The sequence below is a fragment of the Phyllobates terribilis genome, unplaced genomic scaffold (genome assembly GCF_046119375.1).
Source record: "Phyllobates terribilis strain yellow unplaced genomic scaffold, ASM4611937v1 Scaffold_4__5_contigs__length_816908805, whole genome shotgun sequence".
Taxonomy (NCBI): Eukaryota; Metazoa; Chordata; class Amphibia; order Anura; family Dendrobatidae; genus Phyllobates; species Phyllobates terribilis.
Window position 1 is genome coordinate 468,981,212 of NW_027362764.1, and position 16,560 is coordinate 468,997,771.

General features: G+C 47.9%; 1 protein-coding gene across 2 annotated transcripts in view; it reads left to right on the top strand.

Moving 5' to 3' along the window:
- Positions 1–16,560, top strand: part of MYLK4 (myosin light chain kinase family member 4) — a 291,340-nt gene that overhangs the window by 93,735 nt on the left and 181,045 nt on the right. For both annotated transcript variants that reach the window (XM_073678684.1, XM_073678685.1), the window contains exon 2: positions 7,640–7,901. In XM_073678684.1, coding sequence (XP_073534785.1) covers positions 7,695–7,901 — 207 coding nt within the window. In that variant the 5' untranslated portion in view covers positions 7,640–7,694. The remainder of the gene's footprint in view (positions 1–7,639; positions 7,902–16,560) is intronic.

Sequence of the window (16,560 nt, forward strand, 5' to 3'; positions counted from 1 at the left end):
AGCCTCCGGCGCCGCCTCGTCCATCCGCACCCCCGCCAACGGTCCACAATCGATCCTTCTGAGGAAGGGATCAATTGCAAACGTGTAAAGCAAAGGGCTAATAGGACAGCCCTGGCGGACACCAGATCCTACCCCGAAAGGTTGTCCAATCCACCCATTTACCAGAGGGAAAGTCTCAGCCCCTGCATACAAGGTCTTAAGCCAGTCCACAAACCCTCCAGGCAGACCATACCTCAAAAGAATGGACATGAGGTACTCGTGGTTAACCCGATCAAAGGCTTTTGCCTGATCCAGGGTCAGCAGGAACCCCTTCCAAAGGCCCACCCTGCCTTGCTCCATGGCCTCTCGGACACCTAGAACAGCACTAAAAGTGCTACCGCCAGGAATGCAACAGTGGTGAACCTCCGAAAGGAGCCGGGGTGCAAACTTCACCAGCCTGTTGAAAAGTATCTTAGCCAAAATCTTCCTGTCCACATTGAGAAGTGCTATGGGACGCCAATTCTCAATGCGTGACGGATCCTTACCCTTTGAAAAAATGATCAAAGCTGACCTCTTTAATGATCTCGGCAGAGTGCCCGAGGGGAGACACTCATTAAACACCTGAGTCAAGAGCAGGACCAATGAGTCCCTAAAGGTCCTAAAGAACTCAGATGTTAAGCCATCCGGACCTGGCGACTTTTTGGGCCTAAGCTCATCGGTCGCTAGTTTTACTTCCTCTTCTTTGATCACTTCTGGCAAACCGCCCAGCGAGAAGTCAGCCCCTGGCTCAGGAACAGATTCAGCCAGGAAAGCCGACATCCTGTCACGATCCAGCTCCCTCCTGCCCAAGAGGTGCGAGTAGTAGGAACTGACGACCTCCAAGATCCCTGATCTGGACCTTCTCAGGGACCCCGTACTGTCCATCAGCCCCGTCACTATCTTACTATTCACTGACATCTTACAGTTTCTGTAAGGGTCGGGCGAGCAGTACTTCCCGTAGTCCCTCTCGAAAACCAAAGATGCGTGCCTATCGTACTGACACCTCTTCAGCAAGGACTTCACACTGGAGATCTCCTCACGGCTACCTCCAGTCGAGACAAGATTCTTGAGTTTCCTCCTCAGTAACTGATACAGGCGATCCCTGTTCAGGCTTCTGAGGTTCGAGAGCTGCAGGAAGAATCTCGCCACCCGATGTTTGAACATCTTCCACCACTCTGACTTAGTGTTACTTAGTCCCAGCAATGGTACCTGGCTCTGAAGGAATTCCTCAAAAGACCGTCTTACAGCTTCTTCCTCCAGGAGTGACGAATTCAGCTTCCAATAACCTCTTCCCATCCAAGGAGTCTCTGTAACATTCAGAGAAAACATAATCAAACAGTGATTGGAGAACTCCACCTCCACAACCGACAACGGTGAAGAGACGGCCTCCTCCTTGAAATAAAACCTGTCTATCCTAGACCTGCACTCACTACCTCTAACAATGGTGAATCCCGTGTCGCCTGGATTGTGCCGGATGTGGACATCCACCAGTTGAGGCTCACTTACTATCCTGTTTAACGCAACGCAGTCATAAGCCAGCTGGTCTCCAGAACCTCCTCTATCACAGGATCTCGTGACATTGTTGAAATCCCCTTCGAAAACCACCTGCCGACTCTTCAGGAAGAGACATTTGCAGTCCCACTTGGACTGGGGACCATAAATGTTAACGAGCGGAACGTCTTATACCCCCATGGAGACATCTAGGATCAAGCATCTCCCCATTTCTAATTCGATCACTCATCTGCATTCAGCCGCTGCGGTCTTAAAAAGGACCACCACCCCGCTATACGGCTCGGCCGCAAGAGACCAGTAGGAGGGCCCATGCCTCCATTCCCGCCTTGCTTTATGCAAGGTTGATATTGTTGCAAAAACAAAATGTCGGCGTCAAGTTGGCCAAGAACATGAAAGGCCGTGTACCTTGCCACATCTGACTTTATGCTGCAAACATTAATAGTTGCCAGTGTCAACGGGGTGGGTGCCGCCATCATAATTGATTGAATTAGATAGCCTTTTTCTTCACACCACTGACAGTCCCAACCTCTTCCTCTGATAATGACGGGTTTTTAGTGCACTAAAGACAATCAGACTCATCCATTCTCTCCTTACATACATTCTTGCCCTTGTCTGGTGGTCCTGGGTTAGTCTCCCCCCCAGAAGGCTTTGTATTTGCCCCCCGAGAGGAAGACCCAGCCATCTCCTGAGCCCCAACCACATTGCCCGCAACCTCCGGCCCCGGGTCCCCATCCTCCCCCTCCAGAGGGAGGTCCTGGAGGGCCCGGAAACGGTTGGAGAGATACACCAGAGGGGGGGCTGCTGAACCCTCCAATGGCACCTGGATCAGAGCCAGAGAGTCAGAGGGGTTGCACTCCAAAGAGGCAGCTCGAGACTTGGTCCCCTCTGGTTGTTTTCCTGTTACCCTTTTTCTGTGACCACTCCCCCTCTCCTTCATCAAGACTGTCACCAGACGAGGGTTCCTGGGAAGACATGGCATCCTCTAGCTCTTCCCTTTCAAGTCTCTTGACTTCCTCGCTCAATTCGCTGTCTTTAGGATCCTCAGCTGCAAGTGAATTACCTGGGTCAGAGTTTAGGGACAGTACTCCCTGCCCCCTGTTCCCACGGCGCTGCTCCTGCCGCCTGATGTTGGATGCTGGCAGCTTGCTACTCACCGATTCCCTTCCTCCCCCTCCCCAATGGTCCCTTCACCGGCAAGATTAGTCCCTGCTTTCGCCTGTCCCGCACTCGCCACTTTTAGGACCGCATTGGTGAAGGAATGTGGACAACGACTGAACGGGTGACCGAGGTCACCACACAGGTTACATCTAATCCTGCTACAGGCAGCAGTAAGATGACCAAGGTCCCCGTACCGTACCTGTGATAGACCTTAGGCTGCCCCCGGTAGAAAATCAAGATCCTATCCCTCCCCAAAAAGGTTGAGGAAGGGATATGGGTAACAGTGTTTCCCGAAGCCTTCAATTTCACCATGAAGGTCGAGGCCCCTGACCAGATACCATGGTAATCGAGATTCTTTTGGGGAATATCGGTGACCTCTCCGTATCGACCCACCCAGGTTGTAATGTCCGTACAGGAAAGCGACTTGTTACTAGTGAAAATGGTCACCTTCCTGACTGAATTTTGGTGGGTTATTGCCAGGGGAAAAAACCCTGCCACCTGGGGCGACTCCCAGCCAGCTCATGGCGAGACCAGAAAATCTCAAGGCCCTCCGGTCTCATGAAGCTGACATCGAAGTAGGAGGTTCCGTAGGGATGGATCAATGCAAAGATGTCATATGGCGCAAAGCCACTCCCCAGCAGGAGCTCAACCACCGTCGACCTATCAGGACAGGCATCCTTGCTTACCCACTGGAGACGGGCCACGTTCCTACGGTTACTCCTCTTCTTCGTTGACGGCAGAGACCAGTCAGTCTTTGCCCCTCTATCTTGGAAAGCTGAAAAACCATGTCTCTCTATCCAGAAAGACAGATCAGCCTCCCTCCCCTCTACAGTGATTGAGCTCTCCCCTCTCCTCAGGGCATCTAGGAGTTGCTGTTGCAAGTCACCATCCCCAGGGCCACCAGACAAGGGCACACTACTACTCCCAGCACTGACTGCTCCTGAATAGCTTTGGGCTGAAGCCCCTGCCAATGCTGGGGTGGCAGCAGGACCAGCGCCTACTTCCTCCCTACCAACACCAGTGCTGCTCCCATCATTCACTCCACTACTACTCCCACCATTTGCTGCACCACTACTCCCATCATTCACTCCACTACTACTCCCACTATTTGCTGCACCACTACTCCCATCATTCACTCCACTACTACTCCCATCATTTGATGTACCACTACTCCCATCATTCCCACTACTCCCATCATTCATTCCACCACTACTCCCATCATTTGCTGCACCACTACTCCCATCATTCACTCCCCTATTACTCCCATCATTCACTGCACCACTACTTTCATTCCCTTTACTTGTCACCCCATTACCACCATTTACTCCACTGTTCTCTGCACCTTCCACAGTCACATCCATTCCTTCTTCCCTTGTATCTGGTGTCTCTGCAGTCACACCTGCTGAGCCGAGGGAGGGGAGCACTTCCAGAGACTCCTTTTTCTGCAGCACCACACCTGTTTTCCTTTGGTTGCTGCTGGCTTTCTGCAAGTCCTCTCCTGGAGCACCCTGCCCCCCTACTGCAGCATTTTGTTCCCCATCATGGGCAGACTGGTTGTTGGGCACTGCTGCCCGCCCTGTACCCACAGACTTTGGGGCCTTAGTGTCCTTTTTGGGCGCTGGGGCACACTGACCCCCTGTCGCAGCAGAGCGCCCAGTATTCCTCGCAGATGGTTTTTTCTGCTGCTTGTCTGCAGCAACATTCTTGGCAGGCGGCTCCCCTGTCTCATCCGCACGCTTTTTCACCTCCGTTGAGGCGCACGGCGCCCCTGTCACCACAGTGCGCCTCACTTCACCGGCTCCAGGAGCCTCATTGCCCGATGCTGGAGTGGTGCGCCCCCCTCCTGCAGCGGCGCACACATCCCTCCCGGCCTCCCCGGCCTTGTTGATAACCAGCTTAGCTGCAGAGGGCAGAGAAAGGATTTCCTATGTCCGGCACCGTGAGTACCTCCACAGCCTCGCCCCCTGCACTGTTCTCCGCACAGATGGCAAGATCGCCAGACGTCCTCCTCTCCCCACCTTGCCTCTGCCTCGGACCCACTCCAGAGCCCGTGCTTTTAGGTTTCGTGGGGTTTACACAGGAGGTGGCAGGCGCAACATCAGACAATGGTACATACTAGTAACTCACCACCTCCTGTGCAGCTCCTCCAGTCTTCTTCTTTTTCTTTGTCTCCTCCACTGGTTCGTACTCACCAAAAGAAAACTTAGTCAGGTCTACAGGTGACTCTTGCAGTCGGATCTCCCTCAGCAATCCACCTTCTTCCTCCTCTTCCTCCCCCGACACTCCAGCCTCTGCTGTCGGAGTCCTCTGCCCTGCAGGGAGGCCACTTGGTCTCTGGCACTGCCCCTCACTCTCCCAGTTTGCTCCAGAACCTGGGACTCCAGTCACCTCTTTATCTTCCTCCACTTCTCTAAGGACGCCGGCTGACGGTTCTTCTGAGGTTTTTAACCCCTTCATTTCCGAGAACAGCCGCTGGTTCTTAAACCTCTCCAGGAAGGGACCTGCGCTTTTCTCAATCCCCTCCCGGAGGAGCACTGACCTGACCACCTTGTCTCTGAGGGCTTTAAACCTCTAGGAGGTCACGGGTTTTTCCTTGTTGGACGCCCGGTTGTTCAGTACCCGGGCCTCCCGCAGCTCCTCTTTCAGCTGGGTTAGTGCTTTGCCAGCGTCCTCGTATTTTCGCAACATGGCAACCACTTGGAAGGAGAAGGAACTCGGGGACTCACTGGAGCTCATCTCCCCCCAGGATCTTGCTGGACTCTTGTTCCTGGAGCCTGAGGTGCCCCGGTCTCCATCCCTGGGCGGGCGATGAACCGTCTCAGGGTTGGAGTTGGTGGGTATGTTCTTCTTCACCCTTCCTGATCTCCTCACTCCCTCTTGGGCTGGTTGTTGTAGCTCCTTGTCTCCCGCCGGCATAGACCGGGGAACAGAAGGCTGGGAAGCCATGGTGGCCTCCCAGGAAGCCTGCCTCTCCCTGGGGAGAAGAGAGGCAGACTACGACCCTCCTCCTGGAAGTTCTAGAGCTCAGGAGGCAGGTGCTACTCTCAGCAGGGAGTAATAGATTGTAGACACCTGTGATGCTAATTAGTGGACACAACTTGATTTAACATGTTCCTTTTGTCACATTATTTTCAGGGGTACCATCATTTCTGTCCAGGCCTATTTCATGAGTTTAATTTTTTTTAAAATTCTGTGGAAGCAGGGTTGAAAAGCAATGACTGACTTTCATTTGTTCATTTTCATAGATTTTTAATTTATTACTTTTGTCAGATTCAAGTTATTTCTGTGACCATTGTGGGTTTTTCTTTCATTAAACGAAGGGTACCAACAATTTTGACCACGTGTGTACTCACTGTAGAAATCTATGTCAGAATGGCTGCTAAAGTCTATTTGGACTTTAAGTCTGAGTAACACAAGTATGTGGAAGACAAAAGTTCTGGATTTGAGGTACTAAACCGTAGGACTATAGCTAGGAAAAACTATTGTGTTAAGTTAGTGGCCAGACGACATAGAGTTTTATTTGTGATCTTCATGGTAATTACTTGACTCAGTGGCATATTGCTAATAGCAGCCAACCATGTGGCCTCTATGCAGCCCATGAGTTGGGGAGGCCTGGTGCTAGCACCAGGTTATTCATGCCTGACATCACACTTTCAACAGCATCTGCATCTTGAATGCAGATACAGTTGAAAACAATCATGGAACAGGGAGCTGACAACTCCCTGTTCCACCACTCTGATTCTCAACCTAGCGGGTGCTCTGTGTAGAGCTTCAGACCACAAGCTGTAGAGATTGGAGTAGCAGGAAATGAGGAGAGGTGAGTAGATTATTTATCAATGTACTTGTATGGGGCTGTCATTCTGTGTGTAAGGGATATACTGTCATACCATTATAGTATGTGTAAGGGGGTGTGGGGCCATCATGAGGTGTGGAGAGTTTTGGAGGTCATCAACTGTATTTGATCTGTGGGTGGGGCTGTGGGGGTGATCATACTGTTTGGGGAGGGTACTGTGGGGGTCTTTATGCTGTGTGAAGTCCATTATTCTGTGTGTAGTATTATAATGTGTGGAGGACTGTTTGAGGCCATTATACTGTGGAGGGCTGTGTGAGGGGCCATTAAACTGTGTACAGGGCTTTGTGAGGGCTTTTATACTGTGTGGGAGCCATTATACTGTGTGGAGGACTATGTATGGCCATCATACTGTGTTGTAGGACTGTGTATGGTCATTATACTATGTTGTGGTACTGTGCGGGCCATCATACTATGTCGTAGAACTGTGGAAGCCATTATACTGTTTTGTGGGACTGTGATGACCATCATACAGTGTTGTGGGACTCTAGAGGCAATCATACTGTGTTTTGGGACTGCAGGGACCTCATAATGTATGATGGGGAATTGTGGGGACATCACTGTGTTGATGGCACTATGAGGGTATCGTACTATGTGGGAGACACTCTGGGACATCATACTTTCTGGGGGAGGGGTGTTTCTTTGGGGTTATCATACTGTGCGTGTGGAAGGGACTGTGGAAGAATTGATTGTGGAGATATCATGCTGTGGTTGGGGGCATTTTTGTTGGTATCAAACTTTATAGACTTCATGAAACTAGTATTGTAGTGGGTGAGAACACTAAGGGGCTTCAGTAAGCATTAGAAGTACTGCAATACATGTCCTTCCGTCTATAAAAGTTAGTAGATATGTCCTTCTGTAACAATGTGCCATGTCTCCACCTACTGCATAATTTTATTTTTTTTGAGGGGGGCCCATAAGGACTTCTGCTATGTGGACGCATGATTTCTATGTACACCCTTACTTTGAGTATTTGAGAAACAATATAAGACTTGTTGTTGCCATGTTATTGTTCAATATTTTTATCCACAAACTAGCAATAATAAACTGTTCTGTATCATGGTGTATATTACATACGTATGTATTCTGTTTTACTTTTAGACAAAGTAACGGAGACTTATAAAACCGAAAAGTTACATTAAGTGCAGGGAAAAGGATGTATGAGAATCAGGAACATGAGAACAATTGTGACCTAAATGGCAGTATCTGTATGTCACTGAAACTTTTGAGAATGGACAATATGGACATGTGCTGTACCAATAAAAAAACTGAGGAAATTTCCCACATTCAAAAAGTCCAGATGATGAGATCTGTTTGGGAAGAAAAAGCCAAAGAATCTGAAGATGACACAGACAGTCATGAGGTACAATTTTACATTTTTATGCCATGTATTAAATGTTTTATCTGTTATATGGGGTCCGTCTGGGTTCTGTTACGTGTAAGTTTTTAAAATGAAAAAAGTTCTGCCTGTTGTGTTTTTTTCCTTTCTAAAAACTGATATATATCAAAACTCTGACGAAACCCATAATAATAAACGGGGGAACTTCTGCTTGCGTTTTTCACCAGATTTGCAACAGATCCGTTTTGAACATGAATTCCATTTGTCTGTTCCTAAAATGGAGCAGACAAACTAAAACCCTAAATGCAGGAATGAACCCAGCCTTACCTGCCAGTTTTGCATGTTTCTTTTCTTAAAGTGTTCATATTGTTTCTTTATTATTTTATAAGTCTAAAGTTTTGTGATGATTATTTTTATAATATATATTAATTGAGTTCATTGCTCCATACCTCTGATACAGAGCTTCAAGTTTGAGCCAAGGAAACAAATCCCTGGCATGCTACAATCCCTGGCAAAAATTATGGAATCACCGGGCTCGGAGGATGTTCATTCAGTGGTTTAATGTTGTTGAAAAAAAGCAGATCACAGACATGGCACAAAACTAAAGTAATTTCAAATGGCAACTTTAGGGCTTTAAGAAACACTAAAAGAAATCAAGATAAAAAATGTGGTACTCAGTAAGGGTAATTTTTTTCAGACCAAGCAGAGGGAAAAAATTATGGAAGCATGAAAAACAAACACAAAAGAACACTCCAATACATCACTAGTATTTTGTTGCACCACCTCTGGCTTTAATAACAGCTTGCAGTCTCTGAGGCATGGACTTAATGAGTGACAAACAGTATTCTTCATCAATCTGACTCCAACGTTCTCTGATTGCTGTTGCCAGATCAGCTTTGCAGGTTGGAGCCTTGTCATGGACCATTTTCTTCAACTTCCACCAAAGATTTTAAATTAAATTGAGATCCGGACTATTTGCAGGCCATGACATTGACCTTATGTGTCTTCTTTCAAGGAATGTTTTCACAGTTTTTGCTCTATGGCAGGATGCATTATCATCTTGAAAAATGATGTCATCATCCCCAAACATCCTTTCAATTGATGGAATAAGAAAACTGTCTAAAATATCAATGTAAATTTGGGCATTTATTGAAGATGTAATGACAGCCATCTCCCCAGTGCCTTTACCTGACATGCAGCCCCATATCATCAATGACTGTGGAGATTTTCATCTTCTCTTCATGCAGTCATCTTTATAAATCTCATTGGAACGGCACTAAACAAAAGTTCCAGCATCATCACCTTGCCCAATGCAGATTCACGATTCATCACTGAATATGACTTTCACCCAGTCTTCCACAGTCCACGATTGCTTTTCCTTAGCCCATTGTAACCTTGTTTTTTTCTGTTTAGGTGTTAATGATGGCTTATGTTTAGCTTTTCTGTTTGTACATCCCATTTCCTTTAGACGGTTTCTTACAGTTCAGTCACCGACATTGACTCCAGTTTCCTCCCATTCGTTCTTCATTTCTTTTGTTGTGCATTTCCTGTTTTGGAGACATATTGCTTTAAGTTTCCGGTCTTGACGCTTTGATGTCTTCCTTGGTCTACCAGTATGTTTGCCATTAACAACCTTCCCATGTTGTTTGTATTTGGTCCAGATTTTAGACACAGCTGACTGTGAACAACCAACATCTTTTACAACATTGCGTGATGATTTACTTTCTTTTAAGAGTTTGATAATCCTCTCCTTTGTTTCAATTGACATCTCTCGTGTTGGAGCCATGAATCATGTCAGTCCACTTGATGCAACAGCTCTCCAAGGTGTGATCACTCCTTTTTAGATGCAGACTAACAAGCAGATCTAATTTGATGCAGGTGTTAGTTTTGGAAATGAAAATTTACAGTGATTTCACAATTTTTTCCTCAGAATTAAGTGATTCCATATTTTTTCCCTCTGCTTGGTCTGAAAAAAATTACCCTTACTGAGTACCACATTTTTAATCTTGATTTATTTTAGTGTTTCTTAAAGCCCTAAAGTTGCCATTTGAAATGATTTTAGTTTTGTGCCATGTCTGTGATCTGCTTTTTTTCAACAACATTAAACAACTGAATGAACATCCTCTGAGCCCGGTGATTCCATAATTTTTGCCAGGGGTTGTATGAAAGGTGCACACAGTCATGTCAAGCATCAATGTATTATAGCACAGTGTCATTGCTAACAAGCACTGATATAGTCAGCTAAGTATACAGTCATGGCTGAAAGGGTTGTTACCCTTGAAATTGTTCTATAAAATGAAGTATTTCTTACAGAAAATTATAGCAGTTACAGATGTTTTGTTATACACATGTTTATTTCCTTTGTATGTATTTGAGCAACACAAAAAAATAGAGAACGAAAGGCAAATTGGACATAGTTTCACACTAAACCCCAAAATGGGCAGGTCAAAATTATTGGCACCTTTCAAAAAATGTTGGTAAACGACTTTGTTTCAAGCATGTGATACTCGTTCAAACTCACCTGTGACAAGTAACAGATGTGGGCAATATGAAAATCACACCTGAAACCATATAAAAATGGGAGAAGTTGACTCTTTGCATTGTGTGTCTGTGTGTGCCACACTAAGCATGGAGAACAGAAAGAATAGAAGAGAACTGTCTGAGGACTTGAGAACCAAAATTGTTGAAAAATATCAACAATCTCAAGGTTACAAATGCTTCTCCAGAGATCTTGATGTTCCTTTATCCAAGAAATTTACAACCCATGGCACTGTAGCTAATCTCCCTGGATGTAAACAGCAGAGAAAAATTGATGAAAGGTTGCAACTTAGGATAGTCCGGATGGTGGATAAGCAGCGCCAATCAAGTTCCAAAGAAATTCAAGCTGTCCTGCAGGCTCAGGATGCATCAGTGTCAGCGCAAAATATTCGTCAACATTTTAATGAAATGAAATGAAATGCTATGGCAGGAGACCCAGGGGGACCCCACTGCTGACACAGAGACATAAAAAGCTAGACTGCAGTTAGACAAAATGTACGTGAGTAAGACAAAATCCTTCTGGGAAAGCATGTTGTTGACAGATAAGATCAAGATAGAGCTTTTTGGGAAAGCACATCATTCTACTTTTTACCCAAAACTGAATGAGGCCTACAAAGAAAAGAACACAGTACCTACAGTCAAATATGTGCAGATTCAAAGATGTTTTTTTTTTTTTTTGCTGCCTCTGGTACTGGGTGCCTTGACTATGTGCAAGGCATCATGAAATCTGTAGATTACCAAAGGATTTTGGGTCGCAATGTACTTCCCAGTGTCAGAAAGCTGGGTTTGCGTTATGGGTCTTCCACCAGGACAATGACCCCAAACATACTTCAAGAAGCACCCAGAAGTGGTTGGAAACAAAGCGCTGGAGAGCTCAAAGTGGCCAGCAATGAGTGCGGTTCTAAATCCCATTGAACACCTGTGAAAAGATCTTAAAATTGCTGTTGGGAAAAGGCACCCTTCAAATATGAGAGACCTGGAGCAGTTTACAAAAGAAGAGTGGTCCAAAATTCCAATTGACAGGTGTTAAAAGCTTGTTGATGGTTATAGGAAGCGATTGACTGCAATTATTTATACCAAAGGGTGTGCAACCAAATATTGAGTTGAGGGTGCCAACAATTTTGTCTAGCCCATTTTGGGGGTTTAGTGTGAAATTATATCAAATTTGCCTTTTTTCTCATTTATTTTTTGTGTTTCAGTATACGCAAAGGAAATAAACATGTGCTTAACAATTTTCTGGGAGAAATACTTTATTTTCTGGAACAATTTCAAGGGTGCCAACACTTTCAGCCATGACTGTGTAAAATGGATAAAAGTAAAGTTAAGTATATACAATGTACAAATGATGCATGTCAAAAAAATAAAGGGAACACTCAAATAACACATCCTAGAGCTGAATGAGTGAAATATTCTCATTGAATACTTTGTTCTGTACAAAGTTGAATGTGCTGACAACGAAATCACACAAAAATCATCAATGGAAATCAAATTTATTAATCAATGGAGGCCTGGATTTGGAGTCACTCTCAAAGTGGAAAAACACACTACAAGCTGATCCAACTTTAATGTAATGTCCTTAAAACAAGTAAAAATGAGGCTCAGTATTGTGTGTGGCCTCCACGTGCCTGTATGATCTCCCTACAACGCCTGGGCATGCTCCTGATGAGGTTGCAGGTGGTCTCCTGTGGGATCTCCTCCCAGACCTGGACTAAAGCATCCGGCAACTCCTGGACAGTCTGTGGTGCAACATGATGTTGGTGGATGGAGCGAGACAAGATGTCCCAGATGTCCTCAATCGGATTCAGGTCTGGGGAACGGGCAGGCCAGTCCATAGCTTCAATGCCTTCATCTTGCAGGAACTGCTGACACACTCCAGCCACATGAGGTCTGGCATTGTCCTGCATTAGGAGGAACCCAGGGCCAACCGCACCAGCATATGGTCTCACAATGGGTCTGAGGATCTCATCTCGGTACCTAATGGCAGTCAGGCTACCTCTGGCGAGCACATGGAGGTCTGTGCAGCCCTCCAAAGAAATGCCACCTCACACCATTACTGACCCACTGCCAAACCGGTCATGCTGAAGGATGTTGCAGGCAGCAGATCACTCTCCACGGTGTCTCCAGACTCTGTAACGTCTGTCACATGTGCTCAGTGTGAACCTGCTTTCATCTGTGAGGAGCACAGGGAGCCAGTGACAACTTTGCCAATCCTGGTGTTCTGTGGCAAATGGCAAGCGTCCTGCACGGTGTTTGGCTGTGAGCATGTGGCGCCCCTGCTGCGCATTGGTGCCACAGGACCTAGAAGGGTGAATAGATGGATTTCTCCACAAGAGGCCCTCACTACATGCAAACACCTCCACCTTCCACCTCATACCAGCAGAGGGAGCCCTGATAGGGATATATAAAGGGAAGGTGGAGCCAGGCAGCTCAGTCAGTGTTCAGTCTGCAGAGAGACAGGATGTAGCTGCACGCAGGCTGCTGTGTGAGGCAAGCTAGGACTCCAGCAGCCCTGAAGCCTAGTGAGGGCCCCGAGCGGCCGAAGGCAAGTGGAACTAAGGGGGCAGAGGAGCATAGTAAGCTCACCCTGATTTCTATACCGGACACCGGGTCCGCGCCTACAGGGATCTTTATGAGCCGTAGAAACAACCGGAATCCCTGGAGAACTACAAGTCCCAGGTTAACCAACTGCTGACCACAGCAACAGGGTTAGGTACCACTAAGGCTCCAGTGACCAGGAATAGTGGGAACCAGGAGAAAACCCTACCGCCAGGTCAGTAGGTACAAGAAGGAAGCAGTAAGCAAGCCAGGCCTAGCTCCAGGCAGGCTCGAAGCTTAGAGAGTAAAAGACACAGATCAGGAGGCCTTACACCCGCTCACTGGGGAGAGTCCAGAAATGTACCCTTCGCCCTGAGTGCCCTGGACCGTACCTGCATCACCACCAGTAAAGGTATTGAAGTTTGCCCTTGTGTGTGTGTGCCTGTACTTCCTCTGGGACCGTCCTGCTGTCTCTCTCCTGCTTCCACCATCTTTCTACACCTCTACACTGACCTGAGGTCTGCTCCAACTGTGGGGAGCCATTCCATCATAGCTGCCCCTAACATCAGCCTCAGTGGACTGTCGCAGCTCTGGTAACCTCTTACCAGAATCCACAGGTGGCGTCACAAATTATTCTAAAACCCCTATAAATATAATCATTCCCCATTTTGTTGACCGCCCTGGGCCACGGACCGGGCCAGCCACCGTGATTTCCCCCAAGCATCTGAAGGCCTGGCTGCCGAGTACCCCACGGCCCTGGGGGCGCGTCAAGCACAACCCACATCTGTGGACGTCGGGCCCTCATACCACCCTCATGGAGTCGGTTTCTAACCGTTTGTGCAGACACATGCACATTTGTGGCCTGCTGGAGGTCATTTTGCAGGGCTCTGACAGTGCTCATCCTGTTCCTCCTTGCACAAAGGCGGAGGTAGCGGTCCTGCTGCTGGGTTGTTGACCTCCTATGGCCCCCTCCACATTTATTTGTGTACTGGCCTGTCTCCTGGTAGCGCCTCCAGCCTCTGGACACTACACTGACAGACACAGCAAACCTTCTTGCCACAGCTCGCATTGATGTGCCATCCTGGATGAGCTGCACTACCTGAGAAACTTCTGTGGGTTGTAGAGCCCGTCTCATGCTACCAAGAGTGTGAAAGCACAACCAACATTCAAAAGTGACCAAAACATCAGCCAGAAAGCATTGGTACTGAGATGTGGTCTGTGGTCACCACCTGCAGAACCACTCCTGCAGAACCACCACTGTGTTGATAATTGCCAATAATTTCCATCTATTGTCTATTCCATTTGCACAACAGCATGTGAAATTGATTGTCAATCAGTGTTGCTTCCTACGTGGACAGTTTGAATTCACAGAAGTTTGATGTACTTGGAGTTATATTCTGTTGTTTAAGTGTTCCCTTTATTTTTTTGAGCAGTGTATTTAACTGAAGCCATTTGAGTGTACAAATAGTGTGCAGTCTACTGAAATTAAAATTCAAAGTATAAAATTTAAATGTTATCGTAGACCATAAAGAGCACCTTTCACCAAATTTTTCATGTTGAACTGGACATATAGTATAATAGTGGGTGCAGATCGAAATATAATGTTTTTTTTGTTAACTTTTGTTAAGTTAATGTGGGTGTTATTAGTTTTCATTAGGGGCGTGTACTTCTCCCTGAATGACACTGACCAATTACAAGAAGGCAGACATACACTTGAGAAAGAAGAACAAACTCCCGCTATAGCTTAGAGCAGGTTACTCAGTGTGTGAGATGGAAGCATGCAGCCCTGATCTCCTGGTATCCCTGTTTATGATTGGTCCGCATCATGCAGGGAGAAGTACATGCCCCCAACTCTCTAATAACACCCACTTGTACTTAAAGGGGTTGTGCCACCTTAAAGGATACATTTAATTAAGCAGAAAATGTGTAAATAAATGTTTTTGCAATGTATAGTTATTAAAATGTATGCTCTGTTCAAAAAATAACAACCTTTCATCTTCTGAAATGGGCCCTCTGGTGTTATGCTGTCTGCGAGCTTTATCCGTCCATCCAAGTGGCTGATCAGTGTAACGGGTCTGGGAGGCGGAACCTCTGAGCTACTATACAAGGGGGTGGTCCTTGTAAGGGAGCGGGTGGCGACCAGGCAGGCAGTCACAACAGGTGACCGGGACAGTCTCTGGGTGTACTGGAAGGAGGTCACGGCAAGTGACCGGGGCAGTCTCTGGAAGAACGGGCTGGAGGTCACGGCAAGTGACCGGGGCAGTCTCTGGGTGAACGGGCTGGAGGTCACGGCAAGTGACCGGGGCAGTCTCTAGGTAAAGGGTAGGTACGACCTGTGATGGCTGAACCTCCAGGTAGGCTAGCAAGGCAGATGGAGGATGTGTGCTCCCAGGTGAGCAAGCGAGAGTCTCTGGAACAGCAGGTGGTCACAGCACGTGACGGCGGAGCCTCCAGGTAGGCAAGCAGGCGGGTAGCGGAGAAGCGCTCCCAGGTGAGCGGGCAAGAGTCTCTGGAATAGCTGGTGGTCACAGCACGTGACGGCGGAGCCTCCAGGTAGGCAAGCAGGCAGGTAGCGGAGAAGCACTCCCAGGTGAGCGGGCAAGAGTCTCTGGAATAGCTGGTGGTCACAGCACGTGACGGCGGAGCCTCCGGGCAGGCAAGCAGGCAGGTAGCGGAGAAGCGCTCCCAGGTGAGCGGGCAAGTTGGTCCTTAGACAGACTTACCGGAGTTGTAAGGCAGACCGTCGGACCTCAGGCAGGCAGGCAGGTAGCTGATGTGCGCTCCCAGGTGAGTGGGCAAGTTGGTCCTTAGACAGACTGACCGGAGTTGTAAGGCAGACCGTCGGACCTCAGGCAGGCAGGCAGGTAACAGGAAATCAGGCAGGATTAGGACAGCAAGCTGGCAGGAATCTGGCAGGTAACTGGCAGGTAACTGGCAACGGGACCTGAGGGCTGAAGCAGAGTAGAACGGTGCAACAACATTGCTCGGGCACCTCCATTTTGGAGGAGGTGCCTTATATATGGTAAAGTCCTCCGGCCATTGGCCGGGGACTCCTTAGGACGGCGCGCGCGGCCCCTTTAAGAGGGAGGGAGAGCGCGCGCGCGCGCCCTAAGCACAGTGGCCGGGAAGGAGCGCGCGCTGCCAGCAGAGCGGGAGAGGGACGCCGGGCACGGAGCAGAGCGGTGAGGGGAACAGCGTCCCTGCCTAGCAGAGGGCAGGGACGCCGGCACTACAGTACCCCCCCTTTAGGCCCCCCCTTTTTTAGGCCAGACAGAAATTTAGCAAGGATAAGAGGGGCATGGATGTTCTCCCGGGGCTCCCACGTTCTCTCCTCAGGACCAAACCCCTTCCAATCTACCAGAAAAAAGGTCTTTCCTCTTACCCTTTTGGTGGCAAGAATGTTCTCTACCTCAAACTCGTCCTCAGCAGAAACCGGAGCAGGAGGCGTACCTGTAGACTTGGAAAAAGAGTTAAGCACCACGGGTTTGAGGAGAGATACATGGAAGGAGTTAGGGATCCGTAAGTTGGCCGGGAGTTTCAATTTATAGGCCACCGGGTTGATCTGACTGATGACCTCCAGAGGACCGATGAACCGAGGCCCTAACTTGTA